Source organism: Lynx rufus, unplaced genomic scaffold, assembly GCF_022079265.1.
Source record: "Lynx rufus isolate CCGP_SWC_20201006 ecotype Redwood Valley unplaced genomic scaffold, mLynRuf1.p SCAF_1, whole genome shotgun sequence".
Lineage (NCBI taxonomy): Eukaryota > Metazoa > Chordata > Mammalia > Carnivora > Felidae > Lynx > Lynx rufus.
The window spans coordinates 177399106-177412182 of NW_025814823.1; the positions used below are offsets into that span (position 1 = coordinate 177399106).

General features: G+C 49.2%; 1 protein-coding gene across 1 annotated transcript in view; it reads left to right on the plus strand.

Moving 5' to 3' along the window:
• Window positions 1–13077, plus strand: part of STK10 (serine/threonine kinase 10) — a 117353-nt gene that overhangs the window by 64487 nt on the left and 39789 nt on the right. The window contains exons 5-7 of the mRNA XM_047091174.1: window positions 9547–9619; window positions 10876–11070; window positions 11643–11724. Coding sequence (XP_046947130.1) covers window positions 9547–9619; window positions 10876–11070; window positions 11643–11724 — 350 coding nt within the window. The remainder of the gene's footprint in view (window positions 1–9546; window positions 9620–10875; window positions 11071–11642; window positions 11725–13077) is intronic.

Consider the following 13077-nt stretch of genomic DNA (forward strand, 5'->3'; position numbering starts at 1 on the left):
AGAGACGCTGCTATGAGAGACAGTGTTCCCTCTTCTCTGGAGAGTCTGTGTTCCTCTCCCCAGTGGTGCATCTCTGAAGATGGGAGGAGAATTTTACTTTTGGAGTCTTTCACATTCTAAGCAGGAGTCCAGACTGGCCTAAAAGTCAAAATGCTCAGCCCAGAACCTGGGTACCAGTCAGTAGTAGTTTCTGTAGCATTGTCGTCACTTTACCACGTTATGATTACTGCAGGATTCCTAATTCCCAAAGTCCCCTTGATGCATAGGAGGCCAGGCAAGTGGGCCTGGCGGGAGCCCATTACCTGCCCCTCACCCCCACCTTGACCCCCAACCCAGAATTCCTGCTTGCTGCAGCCAGCGGGCTGGTGACCTGGTTCTTTCACTATGACTATCATGTACCGAGCCGGTGTTTGATATGTAGTAATTCATTTCGTCCTTAAAGACCACTGCTAACATTTTACAGAGGAGATGGAGATACCTGGCGTCTAAAGAGGTTGACTTAACTCCAGATCGTACAGCCAGTAAGAGGCACAACTGGGGTTCAGACCAGCGCATCTGGCTTCAGAGCCCACGTGCTTAACCATTACCTTATTGTAGCAACAAATGATGAGAACCGTTCTCCTGTGATCGAAGGCAGACAGGAGAATGTGCCTCTGTGTTGGGGAAGAGATCAGCTGGGCATCCAGGGCAGTTGAACCCTGGAACACAAACGCTCCTGAGACTCTCTCTGGTCTGCCTTTCTGTGCACGTTGGTTAGGCTCTGACCAGCCCCCTCCACAGAGCATCTGGCTAGGGCTAGTTTTAATTTTCCCAGCATCATCTTCTGAAGGTTGATCATCGGAACCTCACCATTTCAGGTCTCCGGTTAATAATCCCAGTGAGGGGTGTGTGGGTGGCTCAGTGAGCTAAGCGTCTGACTTTGGCTCAGTTGTGATCTCAGGGTTCATGAGTTTGAGTCCTGCGTCGGGGCTCTGTGCTGACAGCTCAGAGCCTGGAGCCTGCTTTGGACTCTGTGTCTCCCTTTCTCTCTGCCCCTCCCCTGGTCACATTCTGTTTCTTTCTCTCCCAAAAATAAATATTAAAAAAGAAAATCCCAGTGAAGGATTCTGATCGGCCTACGTTGGTGTGGGCATAGACCCTCTGGATCAATCGACAAGGTCCAGTAAGGAGGGCTTCTCTGAGAAGGAAGAGGGGTCAGGTAGCAATATGGAAATATTAACCCACCCCATTCCCTCGTCCTCTCCATGGAAGAGTGTGGTCGGGGTGGGTTGGATGGTTTTCCAGAAGGAAAGTAGATTTGCACTGACCAGAAAACCAAATTGTTGTCCCCCATAGACTGGCACAGCCTGTCGGAAGCAAGAACAGAGTTCTGAATGTGTAATCGAGGTTGAGGGAGAAAATACCAGAAAAAGACAGGGTTATGTAGGGGAGGAGAGAGAGAGTCAGTGAAGGCTGCGGGGCTGGGAGGCTGAACGTGGACCGGAATGAATGGGAAAACAAAGGCTTCTATAGTGGTCATGTGTATCTAATAAACAAAAGAAAATAAACATGGAAACAGAAAAATAGAGCAGTTTGGTCAGCCTCACATTTGGCTACCTAATATGATGCCTGTTTCCTAGATGAGGAAACTGAGGCTCAGAAACATGAAGCAGTTTGTCTCAGATCACAGAATCTTCTCGCTTTCCTGCCAGGTGCTGTCTCCGTGACAGCAGAGGCAGGAAAGCTGCCTTCTGGAGAGGCAGACCGTGCTGCTAATTCAGAGAAGTCACTTGGGTGCCGTGGTGGGGCCTCCCTGTTAATGAGCTGGTGCTGTAATCCTGAGGAGGAAGGCCCGTGGGATTCCAGGGCTGGGGGCAAAGCCTTTGTTTTCTCCTGTCCCCGGCTCACTTTCAGCGGGTCCCTCACCCTCTCTAGGTTTCGCTTCCCTGTCGGCACCATGAGGACCCTGGCTGGGGTTTGTCCACGGGACCACTGCTGGCATTTTAGATGAGACCATTTTTACCTTAGGAGGTTCTCCCCCGTGAAATGGCAGGAACACTCGCCTTCATGTGACAGCCAGACCACCCCCACCCACTTTCAAACATCCTGGAACACACAGCACCCTGTGGTTGAGGACCACCTAGAAGGTTCTCAGACCTAAATCCCAGGGTAAGCCCTGACCATGCTGGCCTACAGACTCACTGGCCTGGGGTAGAGGGTCCAGGAGGGAAGGTGGTTTGCCTTTAACTGGCCTGACATTATCTGGGAAAAGGCTCCTCTTACCTTGGATTCTTTTGGTCATCTGCAGTTAAGGGGACAGATGAGAGTTTCTGTTACATATCTCCATACAGTCTAAGTTCACGGCTGTGTGTGTGTGTGTGTGTGTGTGTGTGTGTGTGTGTGTGTATAATATATAACTTCTTACATTGTGTGATTTTATTTTGTTTATAAAAGTAATATGTGGGATTTATGTATAGGAAGATACGTACAATGATACCCATTGCAACAATATTTGTAACAGCAAGAAATGAGAAATGATCCAGCTTATTCCTGTAGAGTTATGGTACTATCCTACAATGAAGTCTTCTTCAGCTACTGAAAATTGTAGGAAATGTGTAATCTCTTGTAAAAATGTATGTACACACCGTGAAGGGACAAAACACAAGCTGCAAGATAGTAGGCTTCATCTGGTTTTATTTTTCAAAAGTATTTTTATTTACGCATATACTTCTTATTTATGTAAATAAACGTGGAGCTGTGTGCAGCAAACACTTAAAGTGTTTATCTCTGCCAGGATTATGGAGACTTTCGAATCTGTAAATGTTTGGATTTTTGATAAGCAGCATTGCTTTGGTCATAAGAAAAACATATTTATAAACGAGTATATAGATTGATACAGTCTGGACAGTCTAGAATTCCAGACAGTCTGGAATAAGACCCACAAAGAAGGACGCGAAAGTCATTCCTGATGTTGCCACAATGCACCACCCTAGTCTTCCTTTCAATATTTTTTCTGCGCACAGAATGGTAGAACCTGGTAGTGGTAAAGAGCACAGACTTCGGGATGCCTGGGTGGCCCAGTCGGTTAAGCATCCGACTTCAGCTCAGGTCATGATCTCACGGTTCGTGGGTTCGAGCCCCACATCAGGCTCTGTGCTGCCAGCTCGGAGCCCGGAGCCTGCTTTGGATTCTGTGTCTCCCTCTCCCTGCCCCTTCCCCACTTGCACTCTGTCTCTGCCTCTCAAAAATAAACATTAAAAAAAAAAAAAAAAAAAGCACAGACTTAGCATATGTCTGTCCTTAGAGCTGGGTAACCATCTGCAAGCTCCTCAGTTTTCTCATCTGTAGAGAAGGGGGATAATAATTTTCCCTGCTCCAAGGGTCCTGGCTATAAATGATCTGCACAGGGATATATATATATGCACATGATATGCAAAATGATTTGCAGAGGAAGATGTAAGTGATGTGCAGAAGTCTGCACAGTGCTGTGCACCTGGCAAGTTCTCAGTAAATATTAGCGTTTGTTACGACTGTTGGGCGTGTGCAGCGTGTCAGGTTTTTGCTAATCCCTGCAGTCAGTGTGCCCTCCGTCCAGTGTGCGCAGCTCACCCCCGGCGAGTGTGAAGTTCTCTCACCACATCCTGGCTCCCACTGGGTTTTACTCAAAAAGCAAAAACAAGAACCCACAAACCTAAAAGACTTCTGCTACGTGCATTTCAGCTTTTTAAGCCAGAAAAGCGGTGTCCTCTTTATCAGAAACATTTTAAAGAATAAAAGCATCTAAAGTTAAAAAATGTAAGACCCGGGGCACCTGGGTGGCTCAGTTGGTTAAGGGATCCAACTCTTGATTTCATCTCAGGTCGTGGTCTCACGAACTGTAACAATGCGGAGCCTGCTTGGGATTCTTTATCTCCCTCGCTTTCTCTGCTCCTCCTCGGCTTGGGAGCACATGTGTTCTCTGTCTCTTTCTCTCAAAATAAATAAATAAACGTTAAAAAAAATGTTTAAAAGAAAAATGTAAGACCTCCTTGTGTGCTCTCCCCAAATCCTGCTTCTGGGGAGGTGGTTACCATTAGGTTTGATGTATAACCTCACAGACCCTGTTCTGTGTTTGTGGGTGTATGTGTGCACACAGTATGTGTATGTCTTTCTTTTAAAATACAACTGGAATTCTGTACGTTCTATCATATGCATCAATCACCATCATGTTCAGGGCAACATGTTATGGATGAAGTCCCAAGTTAGTACATACAAATGCAATCTCCTTTTTTTTTTTTTTTTTGATATATGTATTTTTTCAGGTGGGGGAGAGGGCCGGGGGGTGGGGGGAGAGAGACTATCAAGCAGGCTCTACACTCAGCGTGGAGCCCCATGTGGGGCTCGATCTCATGACCCTGGGTTGGTGACCTGAGCCGAAAGCACGAGTTGGACGCTTGACTGAGCCACCCAGGTGCCCCTGCAATCTCATTCTCTTTAAGGGCTGCATACTAGTTCACGGCTGGGCCGCATCACAGTTTTTCTAACTCCTTTGCCAGCTCAGCTTTGGCAACAACTGGGTGCTTTCCAATTTCTTACTCTTTCCAATAATGCTTCTGTAAGCTTCCATATATATTATAAACATGATTTGGGGGAATCTATTTCTAGGAAGAGAATCGCTGTGTCAAATATATTTCTTTCTTTTTTTTTTTTTTTTTAAACAATCTCTTTGGAGAAGCAACAGATATATTTCTTAAAACCCAGTTTTATTTATTTATTTGTTAGTTTGTTTTAGAGATTGAGAGAGCGAGCGAGCGAGCAGGGGAATGGGGCAGAGGAAGAGAGAGAGAATCTTAAGCAGGCTCCACCCTTAGCATGGAGCCTGATGTGGGGCTCGATGCTGTGACCCCGAGATCGTGACCTGAGCTGAAATCAAGAGTCGGACACTTAACTGACTGAGCCACCCAGGCACCCCAAACCAGTTATTTTTTCCCAAACATAAGATGCGGTCTAGCAAAGTCCATCCATTCATTGATTCAGCTGTACTTCCTGTGCCAGCTGTGCCCGCAGTGCAGCTCTGGATACAGCAGAAATGACCTCTTTCCTTATGGAGATGATAACTTATGAAACAGGCCCCACCTTCCTACCTGCTGCCCTTGCTTCTGATCCTTGTGAAACGGGAGAAGGACAGAGGAGTGTTTGCATTAGAAGAGACTGCATGGGGGGGCGCCTGGGTGGCGCAGTCGGTTAAGCGTCCGACTTCAGCCAGGTCACGATCTCGCGGTCCGGGAGTTCGAGCCCCGCGTCAGGCTCTGGGCTGATGGCTCGGAGCCTGGAGCCTGTTTCCGATTCTGTGTCTCCCTCTCTCTCTGCCCCTCCCCAATTCATGCTCTGTCTCTGTCTGTCCCAAAAATAAATAAAAACGTTGAAAAAAAAAATTTAAAAAAAAAATAAAATAAAAAAAAAAAGAAGAGACTGCATGGGGAAAAGCCCCTTTGAGCTGTCGGAGGCAGCCCCCCCACCTGTCAGGGGACACCTCCTGTAAACACCATTCAGGCAGCCTGAAGTCCCAGGGCTGTCGGGAGGGGCCGCCCCACCCTCCTGGGTGGGCCCCGTCTTGGGGGGCAGACGTGGGGCAGAAGGGGAAGTAGCCGCCATCCAGGAGGCTGGCTGGCTCATGCCTAAGGGAGGGCCTTGGAGACCAGCTGTGTGTCGTTGCAAAACTGTGGTGGTTTCTGCTTTTCCTCTTTCTTCTCAGGCGGGGAATGGAGACCCTGGTGGGGGAGTGCCTCCTGCCTCCCTCCAGGGAGCCTCACGCTGGGTCTGAGAGGCAGTCACTGTTGTTCCCAAAAGATTTCCTAGGAAATCTGTGCTGGCCATTGTCGGTGTTTGCAGGGGCCACGTAGGGAGGAGGTAAGGCAGGCCCCCCCCCCCCCCCCCGTTCTTACCCAGGAGCCCGGAGAGGTGGCAACTTGTCCTGGCCTCCCAGGTAGTCCTCAGCAGAGCCAGGTTCTCCTGTGGGTTTCCTGGTTTTGAACTTCACTCTGCCACAGCCGTTGGTCCCTCCGGGCCTGTTATCAGCTGACGGAGCACCTACCATCTACTTAGCCTTGACCGGGCTCAGAGACCAGCTTTCCTGACCATTCCCAGGACCCTCGGCCAGGCTCCAGTCTAAGATTCTTGAGTCTGCTGGCTCACGTGCCCCATGGACAGGGCATTTACACAGCGCTGGGCTTGGAGCTGAGTGACTCGTGTGTGTCATTGAATCCTCGTGGCAACCCTACAGAGTAGTTCTACGGAATCACCACCCCTGTATCACAGACAGGGGAACTGAGGGTCAGAGGTGTACTAACTGTCCTGACCCCTGCCTGTCTCCTGCCTTATCTGCTGCCACCTCCTCTCCCTCTAGCCACTCTGCCTTGCCCCTTCCAGGCCCTTCAGCCCATTTGTCATCCCTGTCTGTAAATCTCTTCCCCCAGATCTTGACCTCCTGTCTAAAAGAACCGCCCGTCTGCCTCTCACCTGCCGTAGGGCTTGTGGAGGGCCTGTTTTTACTGCTAGAGTAACAAGCCACACTAGGGTGAAGATTTTGGTTCACTCCTGCACCTAGAACATAATAGATGTTCAATTAATATGTGTTGAATGAATGGATGCCTGGCACATAATAGATGTTCAGTTAATATTCACTCCTTCCTTCCCTGTTTGTGCTCTCTCCCGCTCACTGTCTCTCTCTCCCTCTCTCTCTCTCTCTCTCTCTCTCTCTCTCTCTCTCTCTCTCTCTCTCTCTCTCTACTTCTCTGACCATAGACTGCCTATCCCATCTTTCCACCCTTTACACAGTTAGGAATATGTACTTACTGGTGTTTGTCCGGTTGTCCTCTCCTTCCACCACTAAACTTTGAGCTGCCGAGGGCAAGGACTTAGTTTGCTCCTGGCTGATGTCTGCCTCCAGGTGGCACCCTGATGAATAGGTGAATGAACCAATGAAAAAGAAGAGCCCGGGGGCACCTGGGTGGCTCAGTCGGTTAAGCATCTGACTTCAGCTTAGGTCATGATCTCGCAGTTCGTGAGTTCGAGCCCTGCGTTGGGCTCTGTGCTGACAGCCCAGAGCCTGGAACTTGCTTCAGATTCTGTGTCTGCCTCTCTCTCTGGCCCTCCCCTGCTCATGTTCTGTCTCTCTCTCTCAACAATAAATAAATGTTTAAAAAAAAAAAAAGAAGAGCTGAGACTGGAACCAGCTCTCTGGTATTCAGGCCTATGCTCTTAGCATTATGCTCCTTCCTGGTTTGAAATTGTGGGTCTGATTCAAGCTCTCCAGGACAGCAGTTGTTATGTGACTGTGGTTCGGGCCAGCTCATTTCAAGACCTAGACAGGCTTCTGGGGCGGCTGGCAGTTGTAACAGCTTTGCAACTTGTCTTGCTTTGAATTAAGCAGCAGCAGTCTGCTCAAGGTGTTGCTTCCTCTTGAATTTATTTTCTAATCAAGATGAAACTTACCTGTTTTTTCTGTCATACAAAAGTTTATGTTAACTTACTAGTTGGAATGCTTTAAAAAAAGTCTTTTTTTAAGATTTTATTAAAAAATTTTTGTTTAATTTTTATTTTTGAGAGAGAGGGAGAGAGAGAGCGTGCACATGTGCAGAGTGCAAGCAGGGAGGGGCATAGAGAGAGAGAGACATAGAATCCGAAGCAGGCTCCAGGTTCTGAACTGTCAGCACAGAGCCCTACGTGGGGCTCAAACCCACCAACCGTGAGATCATGACCTGTGCCGAAGTTGGACGCTTAAACCGACTGAGCCACCCAGGCACCCCCAAAAAGATTTTATTTTTACGTAGTCCCTATGCCCAACATGGGGATTGAACTCCCAACCCCGAGATCAAGAGTCACATGCTCCAACTGAGCATGTGGCATTGGACTCTTCTCTTAGTATTGGGCTTGTGAAGGAAGACTGGCTGGTGCTGTTGGATGGCTTAAAGATACATTTAATTTTTGTTAGTCCTGAAAGTCTTGTATGTTCATCATGGGAAACCTGAAGAATTCAGAAAAGTAGAAGAAACCTAGCCTGGTCTCATGATCCACACACAACCATTTTAGCCAGTTGGTGTATTTCCTTCAAGTCAGTTCACGTATATTTTGCCCTTTTTTTGTGGGGGAAGGGAGCATCGAGCCGACCATACACTGTTCAACTGTGCGTCCTCCCCTTTCCTGCTGCACCTTCTAAGTCTATAAATACAATATCTTAATATGGTGTTAAATATTGACATGTTTAAATACATGTTAAATAATATCAAATGTTAAATACATACTAAACATTTAATATTGATATGTATTCGTACGTGTAATTAGTGTTAAAATATTGAATAAAAATACTTCAAAACTAATTTTAATGCCTATAAAATACTCAGTCATATGCCAGTACATCACACTTTACTTTTTGTTTTTTCTTTTTTTCTTTTTTGAGAGAGAGAGAGAGAGAGAGAGAGCGAGCAGAGGAGGGACAGAGGCAGAGGGAGCGAGAGTCTTTAAGCAGGGTCCACAGCGCTGTCGGCACAGAGCCTGATGCGGGGCTCCGTTTCATGAACGTGAAATCATGACCTGAGCTGAAATCAAGAGTCGATGCTTAACTGACTGAGCCACCCAGATGCCCCATCACACTTTCCTTAATCTGCTCAGTTGTTTACCCTTTACCTTAACTTTCTTACCTCTCTCTCAATTTCTTAGTTTGCGTGTGTGTGTGTGTGTGTGTGTGTGTGTGTGTGTATGTGTGTGTTTGATATGCCATCATAAGTCCTTTTTGGAGAAGACAATATAGTATATGAGAAGTTTTATTTTCTTTATTTCTTACATAAGAAGTTTTTTTTTTTTAATTTTTTTTTCAACATTTATTTATTTTTGGGACAGAGAGAGACAGAGCATGAACGGGGGAGGGGCAGAGAGAGAGAGGGAGACACAGAATCGGAAACAGGCTCCAGGTTCTGAGCCATCAGCCCAGAGCCCGACGCGGGGCTCGAACTCACGGACCGCGAGATCGTGACCTGGCTGAAGTCGGCCGCTTAACCGACTGCGCCACCCAGGCGCCCCTACATAAGAAGTTTTAAAGTCACTCCCTCAGCTTTGTGCAGAGACAGTATCATAGCCAGTGAGCTTTAACCAAGGCACAATTATTTCTGGCTAAAATCACTCTCTGAAAGCTAAATAATTATGGTTCTTTTTAATTTGTCACTATTACAATAGCACTTGGATGAACATCGTTCTGCATAATTTTTTTATATTTGAGATTTCATTAGGGTAAATATCTAGGTTTGGGATTACTGCGTCAGAAGAGTGTATAGATATTTTAAAGGTTCTTGCAATTTATTGCCCCACTACTTTTCTGAAAGGCCCTTCAATTTATACCGTTATTAGCAAGAAGGAAATTGCATGTCTCAATATATCCTTCCAGCAGTAGATATATTTTTAATGATAAAAAATTTGCTAGATAGGAAATGGCATCTGTTAATTGACTTGGAACGTCTGTCTCTTGAGTTCACACCCCAGCACTGTGGGTGGAGGAATGTCCATCAAATACTGTATCTGATTTTTGTCTTGCAGCTGACTTTGGTGTGTCTGCCAAGAATCTGAAAACTCTGCAGAAACGAGATTCCTTCATAGGAACGCCTTACTGGTGAGTTGTGCAGTTTCTGGAAAGGGAATGGTAGACTGAAGGCTCAACCTCCGACTCCCCAAGGTGACCTCTGGCTGCGTCAAGGGCTCCTGAGTCAGCCTGCTGGGTCTGAGCCTGGTCTCCACCACTCACGAGTGCTGTGACCTTGGCCAAGTTGCTTAGCTTCCTTGTCCCTCCGTTTCCTCCTCTATGAAATCAGGGATAGAACAGCACCTACTTCACAGGTTGTTGAGAGGATGAAATGCGATGATGTGTATAGAAAATACTCCATTAGGGACACCTCAACGGGAATCCCTAGAAAATGGTTTAATTCTTTTTTTTTTTTTTAAGTTTATTTATTTTGAGAGAGAGAGAAAGCGCATGTGCGAGTGGGGGAGTGGCAGAGAGAGAGAGGAGAGAGAGAATTCCAAGCAGGCTCTGTGTGCTGTCAGCACAAAGCTCGATGTGGGGCTCAAACCCATGAACTGTGAGATCATGACCTGAGTTGAAATCAAGAGTGGGGTGCTTAACTGACTGAGCCACCCAGATGCCCTGAAAATGGTTTAATTCTTAATTAATTGAACAAGTACAGATTGAATGTGAGGCCCTGGGCTGGGACTGTGAGGATGAACAAGTTCAATTCCTACCCTCCTGTGAAGTTTCTCTGGGCTTCTCTAGGCCATTGTGTTTCCTTCTTTCCCCAAACTATTACTTAAAAAAAAAAAAAAAGGCAACAAAATAAAAAAAAGAAACCAAACAAAAAACCTCTCTCAGTTTCACACCTAACTGCTTTCTGTTTTTCATGTGCATTACTTCTCATTGTGGAGTTAGGCTCCTTTCTTGCTTGCTTATTACTCACCCTTTCTTTCTCTCTCTCTGCCCTTTCATTCCTCTTTCTCCTGTTCTCTCCCATCCGTTCTGTCTGTGCTGGTGTATTTTCTCCACACCCCCCACCTTGTGCCCCCAGTTTTTTCTGGGCACCTTTCCCTCTGCCTCTACCCACCCCTTCCCCAGGACTCTGTGTTCTGGATTGTTGCTGCCATCTTGTGGTAGGCTTCGGGAACTGCAGCGGGACATGGCATTGGAGCTCCTTGAAGGCATCTTACTGAGTGAAGACCATCGTAAGGAAGACAATGGGATGGACAGCAATGCAAATCGTGATTCAGGAGTGCTGCCAGCTCTCTGACACTGGCTTGTGGTGGTCCTGACCCCGAGTCTCTGAGAAGGGCCTATGAAGGCCAGGTTCTTAGCCCTGTGTTATCCCTTGGTTGGTTCAGGATGGCCCCCGAGGTGGTGATGTGTGAGACCATGAAGGACACCCCGTATGACTACAAAGCTGACATCTGGTCCCTGGGCATCACTCTGATTGAGATGGCCCAGATCGAGCCCCCGCACCATGAGCTCAACCCCATGCGGGTCCTGCTCAAGATTGCCAAGTCGGATCCCCCCACTCTGCTCACGCCTTCTAAGTGGTAAGGAGCAAGGCCTGTCTGCCTGAGGGTGTTTGTTGCATGGCCAGCAGGCCTGGGTCACAGGGCAGGTGGGATTGGGTGGGTGGAGTGCCCAGAGTGGGGGAGCAGTCGGGGCCTGGAGGTCTCTGGGCCTTTCTGAGCTACCCGGGCCCTCCACGTGCTCTGGACATGGGTTGTCCATCAAAGCAGACTGGGTGATCCCACAAGCCAGATCCCGCTGTGGGAGTAAGTGCCTAAATGAGCCCCAGCAGCCACATGGCACGACCCTGGGCTGGGAACTGAGGCTCGGGCATAAGTCCCTGCACTTCTGTGTATTACTTGGGCAAGTCCCTGCTCTCTGATTTCCACATCCCGTCTGTACGGTGATGTTCACAATGAAAAGGTCATCGTGAAAACCCTGTAGCCTTCACCGCTTTAGCTCATGAAGGCGCCTTTGTCTTTGAGGGCTGTGTTTGGGAAGCACACAACTCCCAGGAGAGTAGAGTGTGCGACGGGGAGAATTTTCTCAGTTTCTGCCCTACTTGGAGCTGACTGCTGCCACCGGTGGGCGCCCCCCACCCCCACCCCCCCAGGTCTGTGGAGTTCCGAGACTTCCTGAAGGTGGCCCTAGATAAGAACCCAGAGACCCGGCCCAATGCTGCGCAGCTTCTGGAGGTAAGAGGTGCCCCTCTCCCGGGGGTGGCGGCCTGCCCCCTCTGCCCTGCCCTTGCTTTGGAGGCAGGAGATGGCCTGGAAGCTGGGTGTGTTTCTCCTCAGCTCGGGTGACCACAGGAGCAACCATTTATTCATCAGCTGATTCTCGCTGGGCGCCTCCTGAGTGCCTGCTCTTGTCCTGGGAGGGCTGTCGTGTGGAGGCTCCCCCAGAGCCTGTCCTCAAACAGCTTATGTTCTACTGGGGGAGACAGGCCGCAGACAGCGGGTAGGTGCACATGAAGGGGGGGAGAAAAATAAAACAGCTCAGGAAGAGGGGGGCCTGGGAGGGTTTGCTCCCCGATAAAAGGAGGGCATGGAGGGGCTCTGTGTGAACAGACACCCAGAGTGGGGGAGGGGACTAGGTAAGTGGTCCTGGGGAGTGGAGGCAAAGGCCTGGCCTGTGAGCATGGCTGGGAAGGGCTAGGAGGCCAAGGCACCGAGCCAGGGGTGAGGGCAGAGATCAGAGAGGCGTGTGGTCTGTCCACCTGAAGTTTGGATGGTTTGCTGAGAGGGTACCCGTACCGCCACGGCACGCTCACTACTCTGATGCTTTGCAGCAGGACACAGACCCCAGAAGGAAGGCAGGTGCTCAGCGTGAACCATACCGTCTGTGCAAACAGTTTAGGCAGAGCGAGCCACTCCTGTCCCTTCACAGTGGACCCCTCCCCAAACCCAAGTTTCCAGCGGCTTGCTAAGGGCCGGTGGCAGAAGCGGGCCCTTCAAAGGGGGGCAGGCAGGCTGCCGCGCTCGCTCTTTTCTGCACGAAGGGCCATGTCGCACAGGGTCACGCGGGGTCCAGGACTTGAGCTTTACCCTGTGTGCAGTGGGGCGCCCCTGAGGATTTGGACTGGGGAGACGGCGTCTGACCTATACTTACAAGGGCCCCTCTGGCTGCCATGTGAGGAACCTCCGGCCTTAGCATGGGGAAGGTGACGGTGGTTTCCTAGAAGCTTTTCGAAATATTGGGGGCAGCTGGGAGCTGCTCTTTGCCTGGGCTAGTGCCTTGTGTTTTGACAGTGGCACATATCACCTGCCCAGCCATCCTCAGGTGGGCCAGTTGCTGTCCCCATGCCATCAATGCTGATGGGAGATGGAGAGACAGTGGCCTGGGTGCTGGGGAGGGGCCGCTCCTCCACACCCTGCCCCCTCTGGTTCTTCCGCGTGTGTGACCCAGCCTCTGATGTGTGCTGGGGGGGAGGGACCAAGAGGCCACACCAAGCACCGAGGCTTTGTTCACGATCGGCCACTCTCCCTGCGTACCTGCCATGTGCCAGACACTGGGCCCCCGGTCGACATGCTGGGCTACAGTGCATC